At 32.9% G+C, this 14,224-nt stretch overlaps 1 protein-coding gene across 1 annotated transcript in view; it reads left to right on the top strand.

Annotated features, from left to right (window-relative positions):
* The first annotated feature begins 534 nt into the window (after positions 1-534).
* Positions 535-14,224, top strand: part of LOC140438227 (venom carboxylesterase-6-like) — a 73,308-nt gene continuing 59,618 nt past the window's right edge. The window contains exons 1-2 of the mRNA XM_072527929.1: positions 535-686; positions 10,279-10,422. Coding sequence (XP_072384030.1) covers positions 597-686; positions 10,279-10,422 — 234 coding nt within the window. The 5' untranslated portion in view covers positions 535-596. The remainder of the gene's footprint in view (positions 687-10,278; positions 10,423-14,224) is intronic.

Here is a 14,224-nt window from a genome sequence, read left to right as displayed (position 1 = left end):
ACTTCGATCTCTGACGTAGATAATGACGTGCAACGGTTTGTAAATTAGATGGACTGTATTATTGGCTAAAATTCTTACTACACGACTAATTTTAATTGCATAGGGCCAAGCTAAAAGTTCAGGGGCCCGGAGCCACCTTTAAATATTTTAAACCACAATAATAACGCTTTTCAGAACACTCATATTTTCCCTTGTCCCTTTCGAAATATTCACTTTAAGGCCAATGATAAATAAATGATATTTACGAAAGAATAACGACTCTCTCGAAATGTGATTATAAGAAAGATTTGCAAGTAACACTAGAAATATCATAAATAGCAAGATCAAGAGGTATTTGCATAATACTGACTAAAATAAAAATAAAATAGGTCGTTCACTCATGTTTTAATTTGAATCTTGCTACCAGTTCATGGGGTCACAAAATTAAAAATCTTTTTACCAACATTTAATCTTTCCCATAAAATTAAAAGCATATTTACTTATCAGTATGATAATAAGATGATATAAATGATGATTTTACGTAAATGCCAAAAACTTAAAATAATCACATCAGCATATTTGTATCACTCTCGACAAATTGGACCGCAAATGTGTAAATGGTTAGTACATTAAAAAATCTTTTGAACGAATATAACATGTACCGGTTAATTATTTGGTTTTGTTGCTTTGGAATGGGAATTTATGGGGTAAGTATAATATTTACTTATTATATTATTCTTTTCGTATAATCTTTCTATATTTAAACAACTCATTCATTGTTACGATTGATAGAGATACAGATCAATTTAAATGAGTTTCAACAAAAAATGTCAGCAAATTAGATCAAATTGTTAATAAAATGGTAAAATAAAAAATTAGATATTGCTGCCAAAGTTATAATACTCAACAGTATAACCTAGATTTATTAGAAAAAGTACATAGTAAATAATTTAATCAAAGCCTAACAAAAAATAGAAGACATTACTAATGTTACTATCGTAATAAAAATATTATAATTTAAAAGGAATATTACTAAAATGGACATCGTCAAAATAGATCAGTAAAAAATCTATAGTGATTAGCGTCTCGACCTTGGCAATCCCCGAACCATCTTTCTCTAATTTTCTTCTTCTTATGGTGCCTATCCGTTACGGATGTTGGACACTAACATGGCTATTCTGACTTTGTTGACTGCTGCTCTGAAAAGTCCGGTAGTGGTTAAGTTAAACCATTTTCACAGGTTATGCAGCCAGGATATTCTTCTTCGTCCTGGACCTCTTTTCCCATACACTTTACCTTGAAGTATGGTCCGAAGTAGGTCATATCGTTGTTCATTGCGCATTATATGGCCCAGGTATTCTAGTTTGCGACGTTTTATGGTTATGACTAGTTCGCGCTCTTTACCCATTCTGTGTAGTACTTCTTCGTTGGTAACTCTGTCTATCCAAGAAATCCTCAACATGCGTCTATAGCACCACATCTCAAATGCTTCGAGTCTCTTCAGTGATGCTTCAGTTAAGGTCCATGACTCCACGCCATATAAAAGAACGGAGAATACGTAGCATTTTAGTAAACGATTTTTTATTTCCAATTTTATATCGTGGCTGTTAAAGATTTTTTCATTTTGACGAAAGCTGATCTTGCCTTCTCGATCGTTACCTTAATTTCCGTCGATTGGTCCCACTGTTCATTTAAGTTTGCAGCCAGATAATAAAAGTTGATGATTTGTGTTATAGGTTGTTGGTTAACTAGTAATTGACCAGGTGGTATCCTATTTTTGCTTATAACCATGTATTTGGTTGTTTTGATGTTAAAATCAAGCCCAAACCTGCTACTTACTTCTGCCACCCTGGAGACAAGTGTCTGCAGACCATTAAGACTGTCTGCAAAAATGACAGTATCATCAGCTTATCTTATGTTGTTCAATCGTTCTCCGTTTATAAGTATTCCCTCGTCTATGTCCGTTAGCGCTAGGTTCATAATGTGCTGTGAATATGTATTGAACAATAATGGGGACAATATACATCCCTGTCGCACCTGTTTTTATCTAGTATGTTGTCTTAAATTCTCTTATTTACTTTTTATTAATTGTATCCTTTTTTGTCACTCCATTGATCCACCTAAACATTCCCACTTTGACCATATGCATTTGTTGTCTTTCTTTTCACCTACTTAACATTTACTTCCGTAGAATACAGCTAGTAGTATGGTAGTGTTGTCGAATTTTCATTTTAATTTCATTGGAATCTTTCTGCCACATAACACATCACACACTTTCTTCCTCTTTATTTATCCCGCTCTAAATCTGCTACATGCATCTCTGCCTACATCCCCATTACCCTGTATTACCTATCCTAGGTACTTTAAGCCATAATTTTTTACAATAGTTGTATCACTCAACGTTATTATCTTATTTGTAGTGGTACCTCTACCTTCAAATGATTATTCCAAATACTACCACCAAGTTTTGTCCTACAAGTTTTAAAACTTGTTCTTCAGGAGGTTGTCTCCTGTGTTCCAGTTTTTTGTTAAATCTTATTGTTAAAGTAAGATAGGAGAATGTCAACTTGGAAAAAGTCACTACAGAAACCAGTGACCAATTTGCGGCAATAATGTTAGAAGTTCTGAAGTTTCCGGAGCAACAACTAACACATTAATGGAGGAAGCTAAGCTACCTGAGGAAAGGAATGCCAAACGTTTAGAACGTTTCAAACAACAAAAAAGGTCAATGCGAGTTAAAGTGAGAGAGTTTATGATATTCCTTTAATTGCCATTTTCTAGTACCGGTCATAGGTGTCCGTTTTGGGTAGGTCAACGTTTATTTTAACTCAAAACTATTTGTCTTTTAAGAATTCGTTATTTTAGATTATTAAATTTTTTGGTATTCTAGTACTAAGTACTCGAATAAATGAAAAAGGCCCAGAAATAACCAAAGAAGAAGTGATTCACGCAGTAAAATCTCAGAAGGATGGAAAAACCATCGGTCCAGACAATATTAATGTCGAAATACTTAAACTAATTGCAGATAACGAAAGTAAAAGCCTAGATTTAATAACAGCACTATTCAATAATACAGGGTGGCGCACCGAAAACGAAACAGATGCATTTACTGGCAGATGATTCCTTTTTAAAAAAAACGCTTGGACCCGTCGATTTTGTTATCGAGGGGGAAACAAAATTGGCATAAAATCACATTAACATTTGCAGCCCCCTAAGCGGGGGTGGCACCATCCCTAAAATCTTAAATGGAAAGGGGGGTCGAATGATCCATCATTTAAAAGGTCTTTCAACTCCCTTTACAATGATGTAAAATTCAGGTACTTCAATTCAGTAGTTTTGGAGATTTATTGATTTAAAGTTTAAATACATCATCGTAAGAGGAGATCAATACATAGCAGCAAAGTTGTTAAAAAATAAAGAATGAACTGACCTGTCAGCCGAGTAAATGTTGAAAATGACCACCATTACTTTCCATGCAATAATAAAGATTTTGCTGAAAACGTTGCCGGACATTTTGCAATATTTGAGGAGTAATTTGATGGCGCTCATTTACAATTCTTTGTCGTAAATCTTCTAAGGATGTTGGCTGAGTAGCATAGATTTTGCTTTTTAAGTTACCCCACAAAAAGAAATCCAAAGGTGATAAATCTGGCGATCTTGGGGGCCATTCAACGGCACCTCTTCTACCAATCCATTGACCTGGAAAGGTCTGATCTAAATAATGCCGAACTCTTAATGCGTAATGTGGTGGGGCACCATCCTGTTTTAACATCAACATATTCTCAACGTATCGACCATCATTCTGATTTTTTAATTATATCTGTTAGCGCAGGATCTATGGCATTTTGCAGTAATTCCAAATACATTTCACCAGTCAAATTTCCAGGTAAGAAAAAAGGACCAACCAAATGATCGCCAAAAATGGCAGCCCAAACATTTAATTTTTGTGGCTGCTGTGTGTGTACCTCATGGTAAATTCTGGGATTAGAGTCCGACCAATATCGACAATTATGACGATTTACTTCGCCATTTAAAAAAAAGGAACATTCGTCGGAAAAGCAAATGTTAAATAAAAATTGTTCATCGTTTGTTATTCGTTCACTCATAACTTTACAAAATTCTAATCGCTTATCAAAATCGCCTTCATTAAGTTCTTGTACAAGGTGAATTTTATACGGATAAAAATTATGGGCCTTTAGAATCCGTTGGATAGTACGTCGACTAACACCACACGAAGTTTGCAATTTGCGGGTACTTAATGTAGGATCTACAATAACTTGCCCTAAAACCCCCACTTCTGTTGCTTCGTTCCTTATAGGATTTTCAATATTACGTTTTTTATTGGCGACTGATCCAGTTTCCCGAAATTTAGCTACAAGTTCTAGAACATATTTTCGGTGCACATTATTGTTCTCATGTCGCTCATTAAAAATTTGTGCTGTTCTATTAGCGCACTGATTATTTCCGAAAAATATTTCAATAATTTCAACCCTTTTTGCCGTGGAATATACCATGGTTAATTTATGTATAAAGCAATAAATGATATTTTAACAACAAAGATTGGTCAAATCAATCGCAAACTAATGTACTATTTCCTATTTAAAATAAGTACGTGGAATTCTCTACTTATCTTTCTTCAAGAAACAACTTTTTTTGTCACAAAGGACACTTCAATTGCTATTTTTATTATTAATAAACCATGGGCGTAGTAAATAAAAGCATTTACTTATCAAGAAAATGCTTTTACTCAAATTTCTTCTGAAAGAAGTACAAACTAATTTGATGTACCTATTAAAGTCTACTTTAAACTTTAAATCAATAAATCTCCAAAACTACTGAATTGAATACATGAATTTTACATCATTATAAAGGGAGTTGAAAGACCTTTCAAATAATGGATCATTCGACCCCCCTTTTCATTTAAGATTTTAGGGATGATGCCACCCCCGCTTAAGGGGCTGCAAATGTTAAAGTGATTTTATGCCAATTTTGTGTTTCCCTCGAAAACAAAATCGACGGGTCCGAGCGTTTTTTCAAAAAAGGAATCATCTGCCAGTAAATGCCTCTGTTTCGTTTTCGGTGCGCCACACTGTATATATGACATAGGTAAAATACCAACAAACTGGCTAAAATCAACATTCGTAGCATTACCAAAAAAATCGAATTCCTCACAATGCGATGATTATCGAATATTAAGCTTGATGTCTCATGTCCTTAAAACTTTTCTCGGAATTATCCATACACGAATTTACAAGAAGTGCGAGTTCCAGATGAGTGACACTCAATTCGGATTTCGGAACGGATTGGGAACACGAGAGGCTCTTTTTGCTTTAAATGTGTTAACGCAACGATGCAGAGACATGAATGTAGATGTATATGCATGTTGTATTGACCATCGAAAAGCATTTGACTGCGTTAACCATCAAAAGATGATCGAAGTTATCTATCTATCTATCTCAGAACTATACTGGCACCATACGGCAACAATTGAAATAGAGCACACAATATTCGAAGACATACAAATCCGACTAGAAGTGTGACAGGGTTGCGTCTTATCACCGCTACTCTTTAATTTGTATTCGGAGTCTATATTCAGAGAAGCATTAGACGAGGTCCAAGGCGGAATTAAGACTAACGGAATCAGCATAGACAACATCATATATGCTGATGATACCGTCTTAATAGCAAGCAACGCACAAGAACTACAAAATATAATAAATGCGGTAGTTGTTCACCACAGCGAAATGTTCGGTTTACATCTAAACGTTTCCAAAACTAAAACTTTAGTATTTTCAAAGACACTAATAAACGTACAGGTGTATGCCAAGGGTCAAATAATAGAACAGGTAAATCCCATAAAATATTTGGGAACAAATATCAATAGTCAGTGTAATCCAAAAAAATTAATCCTATCAAGAATCGAACAAGCAAGGAAAACATTCATGAGCATGAAAACATTTTTCACAAGATCAGACCTTAGTCTACAGCTTAGAATACGAATGATCAGATGTTACGTTTTTTCTGTCTTACTGTATGGCTGTGAAAGTTGGACAATGGACTCTGAAATACAAAAAAAAATAGATGCCTTTGAGATGTTTATATACAGACGACAGACGAATGCTGAGGATTCCATGGGTACAAAGAGTTACTAATGTTGAGGTACTTCGTCGCATGTGTAAACAAAAAGAATTACTAAGAATAATCAAAGAGAGGAAAATGCAATACTTGGGTCATCTGTTGAGAGGCGAAAGATGTGAATTACTTCAAGTTATATTGGAAGGAAAAGTACAGGGCAAAAGATCAGTAGGAAGACGCCAGAACTCGTGGCTGAAAGACCTAAGGAGATCAGCAGTTTCCAAAACTACAATTGTCATTTGGATCGCCAACCTTCGAAAGGAGACGGCGCAATAAGAAGAAGAAGTACTAAAAGGTACTCTTAATTTAAGTCGGTAGGATACACCGTTTTCTACAAAAATCGATTTGAAATTTTTTTGTTTTTCGTCATGAAAGTTAAATTAATAGGTGCCCAAACCAAACTAACACAGAACAAGTATCAAAAGTAGATACTTACAAAATATGCTCGATGTTGATAACCATTAGTCTTTATGCATTAATTTGACCTTTTGATTATAGAACGCACGGTTCTTGCAAAAATTTCAAAGTTATTTCTAAATTCTTTGAAGCATCTTGTATCCTTAGCCAGAGTTGTGCACGATTTTGTATCGAAACGAAATAAATACAATAATCGCAAGAATTTAAATACAACGACCTTGCTGGCCAAGCAACTGGACAGTCTGTTCAAATCCAGTGGTATTGGTAGTTATTATGGAGAAAGTATCGCAGATTCATTTAGTTTTGCCGAATATTTAAAGGCACATCTACCGAATTAGCTAAAACATTTTGCAGGAAATTTAAGTAATTAGCAGCATTCAAACGAGCAGGCAATTTCACTGGCCCAAGAAGATAATCGGTAACTACGATTATCTTAACTCGCTAAAACTATGCTGATGCTTAAATGCTTGAACAACGTGGGGATTGTCACCAATGTACGAATAATATTGTGCATTATGCACATTAAAAATTCCATTTTTTGTGAATGTAGCTTTGTCGCAAAACAAAATGTATCTGAAAAAATTTGCATTTTGATTTTTCTGATTTTGTAACCATCTAGCGAATTCTTCACGGGCAGGAAAATCTCATTGTAGCAGTGCTTGTACAGCATCAGTGCTTTGTAAAATAAAAAAAATATAAATTTTCGTTGTCTAGGATATTTCCTACGTAAGATTTTGAATTGAATGATTTGAATTTGAAATAAGGAACATTGAACCTGTTTCTCTTAATCGTTGATAAGAAGCTAAATGTTTAACGAGTTAAATCACAATTGGAAAATTTTTTAGGGTATCTACGTTGTGCTGCTTTAGCGTTACACTTCATTTCGCCATAAACTAAAACATATCAGCGTAATCCTCGTTAATAAAAACCATTTTTGTTAAAATGAAATTGTTATATTTAAAAACCACAAAGTAAAAAACTAAGAGGTAAACTTCACGATCTGGCCACAATTTGACAATGAAAAACTTGGGTTATACTTCTGTTGATAGGTCTACGGTCTAGTGCAAAAAATATTAATTTAACTTGTAACCTCGAAAACCTATTTTGGACGGTGCTAGAAAGGTCACCAATGGAGACACTGTGGACGGCAGCCAGATGGTTTGTGGAGAGCGAGTCGTGGGTTCGAAACTAGCTTTTGGAACCGGGAATGGGTCCAACGGACGAAATAAGTAAAGATAGGATAAGAGATATTAGAAAAGATACAGAAATAAACAAAAAGATAGATGGGTAAAATTACCAAAGATACGATAAGATAGAAACAGGGCGCCACTTAATTTTTTTTGGGGTTTAAGGAGGAAATTAAGAAACCTTAGAAAAGAAAAGAGATAAGGAAAGATATTTTGGTTCTGAGACCAAATCCAAGGAAAGATATCAACAGTTAATTATTAAATGAATTTGGTCAACACACTATATAAACAAATAATAAACATATTAGGTGGACTTCGTCCACCTACTTACCTACAGAACTTAATCGGCCTGATCTTTCTACTGCTCGAAGGTATAGTAATATTTCAAGCTAAAAAGCAAATATTCAGAGTTATGATTATATCAGGAAATTTGTTAGGAGTTGACAAATAAAATACATACATAAAACAAAAACAATATATTCAACAACACAATGATGTCGGTAGCTGAATGTACATACAGGTAATAAAAATACACCATCAATTATGAAATGGTGATGTACACATAAAAATAAGCAGTAATATGAATCATAAGTACCTTTACAAATACAACAATATAATAATGCACAGGTTCAAATATCAGCGAAGAGAGCCTGATAGTGAGTAAGAAAAGAATTCAACCAAAGTTGATTAAAGAAGGTCTCTCTTTGATGTTTAATGGGCATATCTCGAGACACTGGGTAAAAATGTATAACAATTAGAGCAAATAACAAAAATTAATCGAAGCTAAATTTACAAGAATACAAAAAGTTACCGAAATAAAAATTTAACCAAACCGCACTTGGTTAAGTTGATTATCTATCTCGCACTGTTATTTAATGATTGAGAACTAAATGTTTGTAATTATTATTTATTGAAATTTCTTAGTAGCTGATGGAAAGTTCGTAAGGAAATATTGAATATTCTTTAAATTGAATGCAAAACTCAGTAGTTACTCTCAACTACAGGTGAAGACATGGATGAACTTAGATTCGCCCAGATGATTGAAAAAATATGATACCATACCATATTATTTGCCCAGATAAGTGGAGATACTAAGATTATGGTAACTTACAGTAATTCCTGATGACTGCTGCACTAATTCACTAAAGTTAATTTATTTTACTATAATACTTTACTTATATCAAGCAATGAAGTTAATTAAAATTAAAGGTACTCTATACCAATATTTAGTCTAATATGATATTAGATCAAAAAACTCAAATATACAAGTGTATACACACTTAGAAAGAAAATGCACAGAGAAGGTAACACAGTGACGATAATATGAGCGAACGGCTTTACTCAAAGATCGCCCGACCAAAAGTAGGTCTTTTCTTAACGAGTGCCCACTCAGAAGTGGTCTCCCTTCTGCAAAAATTTACCAAACTACCAAAGAAAGGTGGGATATCTCCCACTTAAAAATGATAGATCAGCCTGTAGTATTTCTAAGAAGGTAAACATTCTAACGACTCGGAAAGTTCGAGGTAAATAACGGTACCAGCAATTGGACATGAGAAAATTAAAATCCTTTGGATTAGGGTATTATAGAAAGAAAACATTACTACGTGCCCCGACGATATTTATCAACTTTAGCATAAAGAAACCCGGCCTTAAAGCCGGAAGGAATTAACCGAGGATTACCTAAACCGTCGTTTTTAATAAGTCGGTTATTCCATATTTTGAGGTAGTCGATAGTTTCAATAAAAATTTTGCCTCTGTTAAACCTACCATGAGCGTACCAGCACGGGGGTAAAAGAATTATCAATAATTTAATATTTTAATCACAAAAAAAAATGTTACAAACTTTTATCACGAAAAACGAAAAATTTTAAAATTGATTTTTGTAGAAAATCTGTATCCAATCGACTTAGAGTAAGAGTACTTTTTAGTACTAGAATACTTTTTAATTTAATAATCTAGTATCACAAATGCTTAAAAGGTAAAGACAAAAATGTTATGCGTTAAAATAACCATTGGCTTATCCAGAACGGACATCTGGAGAATAAATAATTTTACCAGTTTTCGTTTTTATAGTTAGACGCGTTCTGAAGGTATTTAACAAAAACTAATTACAAGGCACCATCTTCAAAGAGCTTTAGCTCTCTGAGGAACATTTTCAAAATAGGTGAATTTGGTTAAATAAATATACTCGTATATTATTTTGCCTAGCTTTTGCTATTGCTGCTTTCGCTACCTTATTGGAGACCTTATAGTTTTAAACAAGCAAATCCATATTTATTAAAATTATATCGAGACATTATTGTATATTCCAAAGTAGTAGGATTTATTCTAATTAATTATAGAAAGCCTTTCTTTCATTTTCACCCAGATCGAGTTGAACGATATGGGTCGTTCACCCATCACTTCAAACATTTATGTAACAAAACAATTGTTTTATTTTGTTTAATCCCAAAAAAATTTATATTTACACTCATTTTTTAAATAATTTCTTTTAATATTGATTGTTTTACTAAATTGTTTTACTAACTTATGTTTATGACTTTTTTATTTTGACACACAGGCTGAAACATATGATGATACTGTTACTGAAATTGTTAACGGCAAAATCCGTGGACAGGTAAGAAAATCGTTTACGGGAAAAGAGTTTATTGCTTATGAAGGAATACCCTATGCTGCGCCACCTACAGGACAAGGAAGGTTTAAGGTAAGACACTTCGTTCTGTAAATAATGTGCTATTTATTTTTGCCATAAAAAAGTATTTTTTTAATTCAATTTTTTAATATCTACAAATTTATAATTTGAAGCACTACTATAATGAGTACACAGTTTAAAAATTAAATTAGGTAGACATGTAGCAAGCTATCCAGTGATATGTTTGTTTTTTTTTTAAACAATTTAATGATTTAAAATTGTTAATTTGACAAGCTGATTAATTACACTTAAAAATCTACGTATATCAACGAAAAAAAGGCTATATTCTGCGTCTGGTAATTAGTGCGTTCGGCTATTTACATAAATGTGGGGCATAATTTACCATTGACCTTACCGAATGACTGTCGTTATAAGCAGTCCCTCTTTTCTCAATCGACACCTTTAGATGGGAGAACTGAAAATAGATTAAGACTACTCTCTTGTCCTTGGAATCAGAAATTCTCCCAAAAATTGAAAGAACCCATAAACAGCATGGAACAGTAGGCAACGTAAAACCAATATTTTTAAAATCCCTAAGAATATTCCAAGAATAGTCGTCACGCCAAATAGTAGTGACGAAACAACAGTTACTGATTGTGAATTGGTGCCCCAAGATTCGGTAAAGGAAGATGACAGAGTTTTTCCCATCGTCAATAAGCAAAATCCCTATAAAAACTCACTTAAATAAAATAAATAAAATTAGGAAAATCAAAATATGCACATCTAACGATAAAATGTTTGTCGAAACAGTGAAGCTTAAAAACCTTTTACATGAAATGGACAGGCTCGACATCTTCGTGACAGGAGTCTACGAAATAGGGTGGTCAAACAACGGACACAATAATTCTCAAGACTATGAGATATATTACTCTAGAACGAACGACGAGTTACTTAAAAACGGCGTAACGATCATACTACAGATGTAGCTTACGATATATGTAAATATACCTAGAGCAGACAAAGAAAATACCGTGATTAAAATATTTTACCAATTTATATCAGAAGCCTTGGAATTAGAAACTACTCTCTGTATTAACGGAAAGTTTGGTCTAGGACAACGAAATGAAAGAGGATAACGCTTGGTGCAGTTTTACCTAGAGGACAATTTCGTACTTATGAATACTTGGTTTAATCTTTTTTTTTTTTTATTTAGTTTGATGGCCTTGGCCGAGCCAATTAGCCAGACAAATTTTAAGACAAACAATTTTTACAATCAGAGGAATTTTTTACAATTAGAGGAATAAACATATAATCATCCGTACAATCTAACGTGCAATTAGTACTAAATTACAACTTATTTTTTAATTCTTTTTTTTCTTTTTTAATTTTTTTTTTCCTGCGCTAAGACATAACCCGATTCAACATCTCGGAGGTTTACATCTTCCTTTTTTTTTTTAATTCTTTATGATTTTTTTTTTATTAATTATATATATATTTTTTAATATATATTTTTTTTTATTTTTTTAAATTTGTTATTTTTTTTTTATATTTAATTTTTTTTTTGCTATAATACACTATTTACTTAAATATAAGTTAGTTTTAAGCTACAATTTATATTTACAGTTTTTGATATGTTCGTAAATCGTTTTTACTATATTGATATCTCTAGAGAAAATCAAATTGTTCAGGTAGACGGGAAGTGGAATTTTTAATATAATAAGATTATCATAAAATTTGTTTATGTTTACTGATTCGTGGGAACATTCAAGAAAAATATGTTTGTTATATGTTGTATGTTATATAAATATGTGGTTTAATCTATCCAAATATAATCTGTATACTTAAAAATCTCCAGGTGATCCACGAGACCACATTGTAACAAATCAAATTAATTATATAACAACCAATGAGTGATTTAAAAACTATATGAAATTGGTAAGGACTTACCCAGGTGCCGATATTCGATTAGACTATTCCCTACTGTGCTCTACGATCACAGTTTAGGCTATAAAAAGTCTCTAAAAATCAGAAAATGCTTTAAAATATTACTTCCTTTGCACCTAAAGACCCATGCACTCTAAACAACGTCTCTTAATAAATTACCAAGTTGCTCTAAATTAACTAGTTCTTCACCTCCCAACAGCTTGAACAGTAGACTCAAGGACTAAAAAACTCAGGTTCTCTGGAGCTTTCTGGTCTTGTTTTTGTATTTTCTTTCCTCCACAATTCGAATGCGATCGTCGATCTGGTACGAAACTGGGTAACAGTTATTCAGGTCGCTAAGGGTGGTCTCCTTCGAAGCTCCAATCCTTATTAACGCCCTTTTGATCTTTTTTGCTGAAGGACCAATAAACAGTTCGAGTTTAATTAAAATTTTGAATTGTTTCTAATGCCCTGAATCTAGTTTTTCTTGATCGACGATGATAAAATAAAATGTTGAATTCGCGGAGTAAAATATAGGTTCATTGGCAGCTACTAAAATATTACACTATAGTTGTTGTTAAGGTAAAAATTTGTAATAGACTGCCTCCCAAACTAGTCTCGAAGCTATATTTATAATCTCACTAAATTGCTACGATTCATCAAATAAGTGATTTGCTCTCTGTATAGAATAAAAACCTTTGACTTTTGAAAGCTAGCAAATATAATTTGAACCGAGAAAATAATTGCAACCATTTCCTCAATACCTATTAGGCAATCTACAGTTTGAGGATTTTAAACAAACTATAATTAAGCTACTTATCAATAGATTTTACAATTATACACGGTGAAACTATAAACATTCAGAAAATTAAGAATAATGTGAGGTTACAAGTTAATGGACTAATTTGTAATTGAACACTCAAGTTATAAATGATTGATCGAAACAAATGAAGTCGACAATAATCACTACAGCATGAGAAAATCTTCTTAGACAGCAAACACTTAAAAAAGACTGGATGACACAATGGCAGTACAAATCCAGAGACAAAGAAAAATACAATTAAATACATAGGGAAATCCCAAATAGAATTAAACCAGCAAAAGACCAATGGCAAAGAGTTCTGTGTGGAAATTCAAAAGATGAAGCAACGACACAACAGCTATCATTTGCATAAAAAAACTTGTAAGGAATTAATGGATTAAAGCAAAATTTACAGCCCTAACATCTTGCAAGACTCTAACGGTAGATTTTTAAATAATTTTAAGCAGCGTTGTACCTATTGGAAAATTACATGACAGAATTATTAGTAAATGGTTTATAAATGTTTCTTCCGAGAACTGAACACCACGAGCCAGGTTAAGGTAGAACGAGACTTGAGGAGACTCGACAAACTACAGGTCCATCAGACCCCAGACTATCTTATATTTATTCAATTTACTTTATTATTAATTCAAATATAAATGTGCCAAATTATTTCAAAAATGATTAGATTTTTAAAATCGCCCAGATATACGTTGTGTTTCTTACATTTCAGGTCATATTATCGTATACAAAATCCTTTTGTTAGTCACTACACAATCATTGTCTTCTAATTGAGACATGATAACGGCATAAATTCAAAATGTTACTAAAAATGATCGTTAAATTCTCGTTCACTTCGACACTGTTGAAAATTACGATTACCTATATATAAAAATTACCTCTATCAAAAGTTTTATGATAATATTATATCTAAAGGGTAGGTTGTTATATTAGAATGCATAATCTTCTTGTTCCTTATTTGTTCGTCGTCGCTTTTTAATGAAGGTAAACTGCAAAAATTTAGGAGTTTACAATCTCTTAGAATTTATGTTGTTTACTTACATATATTGTTTGTCGCATTACCTTTTGTGTTTGGATACACCGCAATAAACTAGTCAGCAAATTTTAAAAATACCATTCTCCATATCA

This window comes from Diabrotica undecimpunctata, chromosome 4, assembly GCF_040954645.1.
Source record: "Diabrotica undecimpunctata isolate CICGRU chromosome 4, icDiaUnde3, whole genome shotgun sequence".
NCBI classification, from domain to species: domain Eukaryota; kingdom Metazoa; phylum Arthropoda; class Insecta; order Coleoptera; family Chrysomelidae; genus Diabrotica; species Diabrotica undecimpunctata.
Note: the sequence above shows the minus strand (reverse complement) of the source record. Positions and strands in the feature narration are given on the sequence as shown.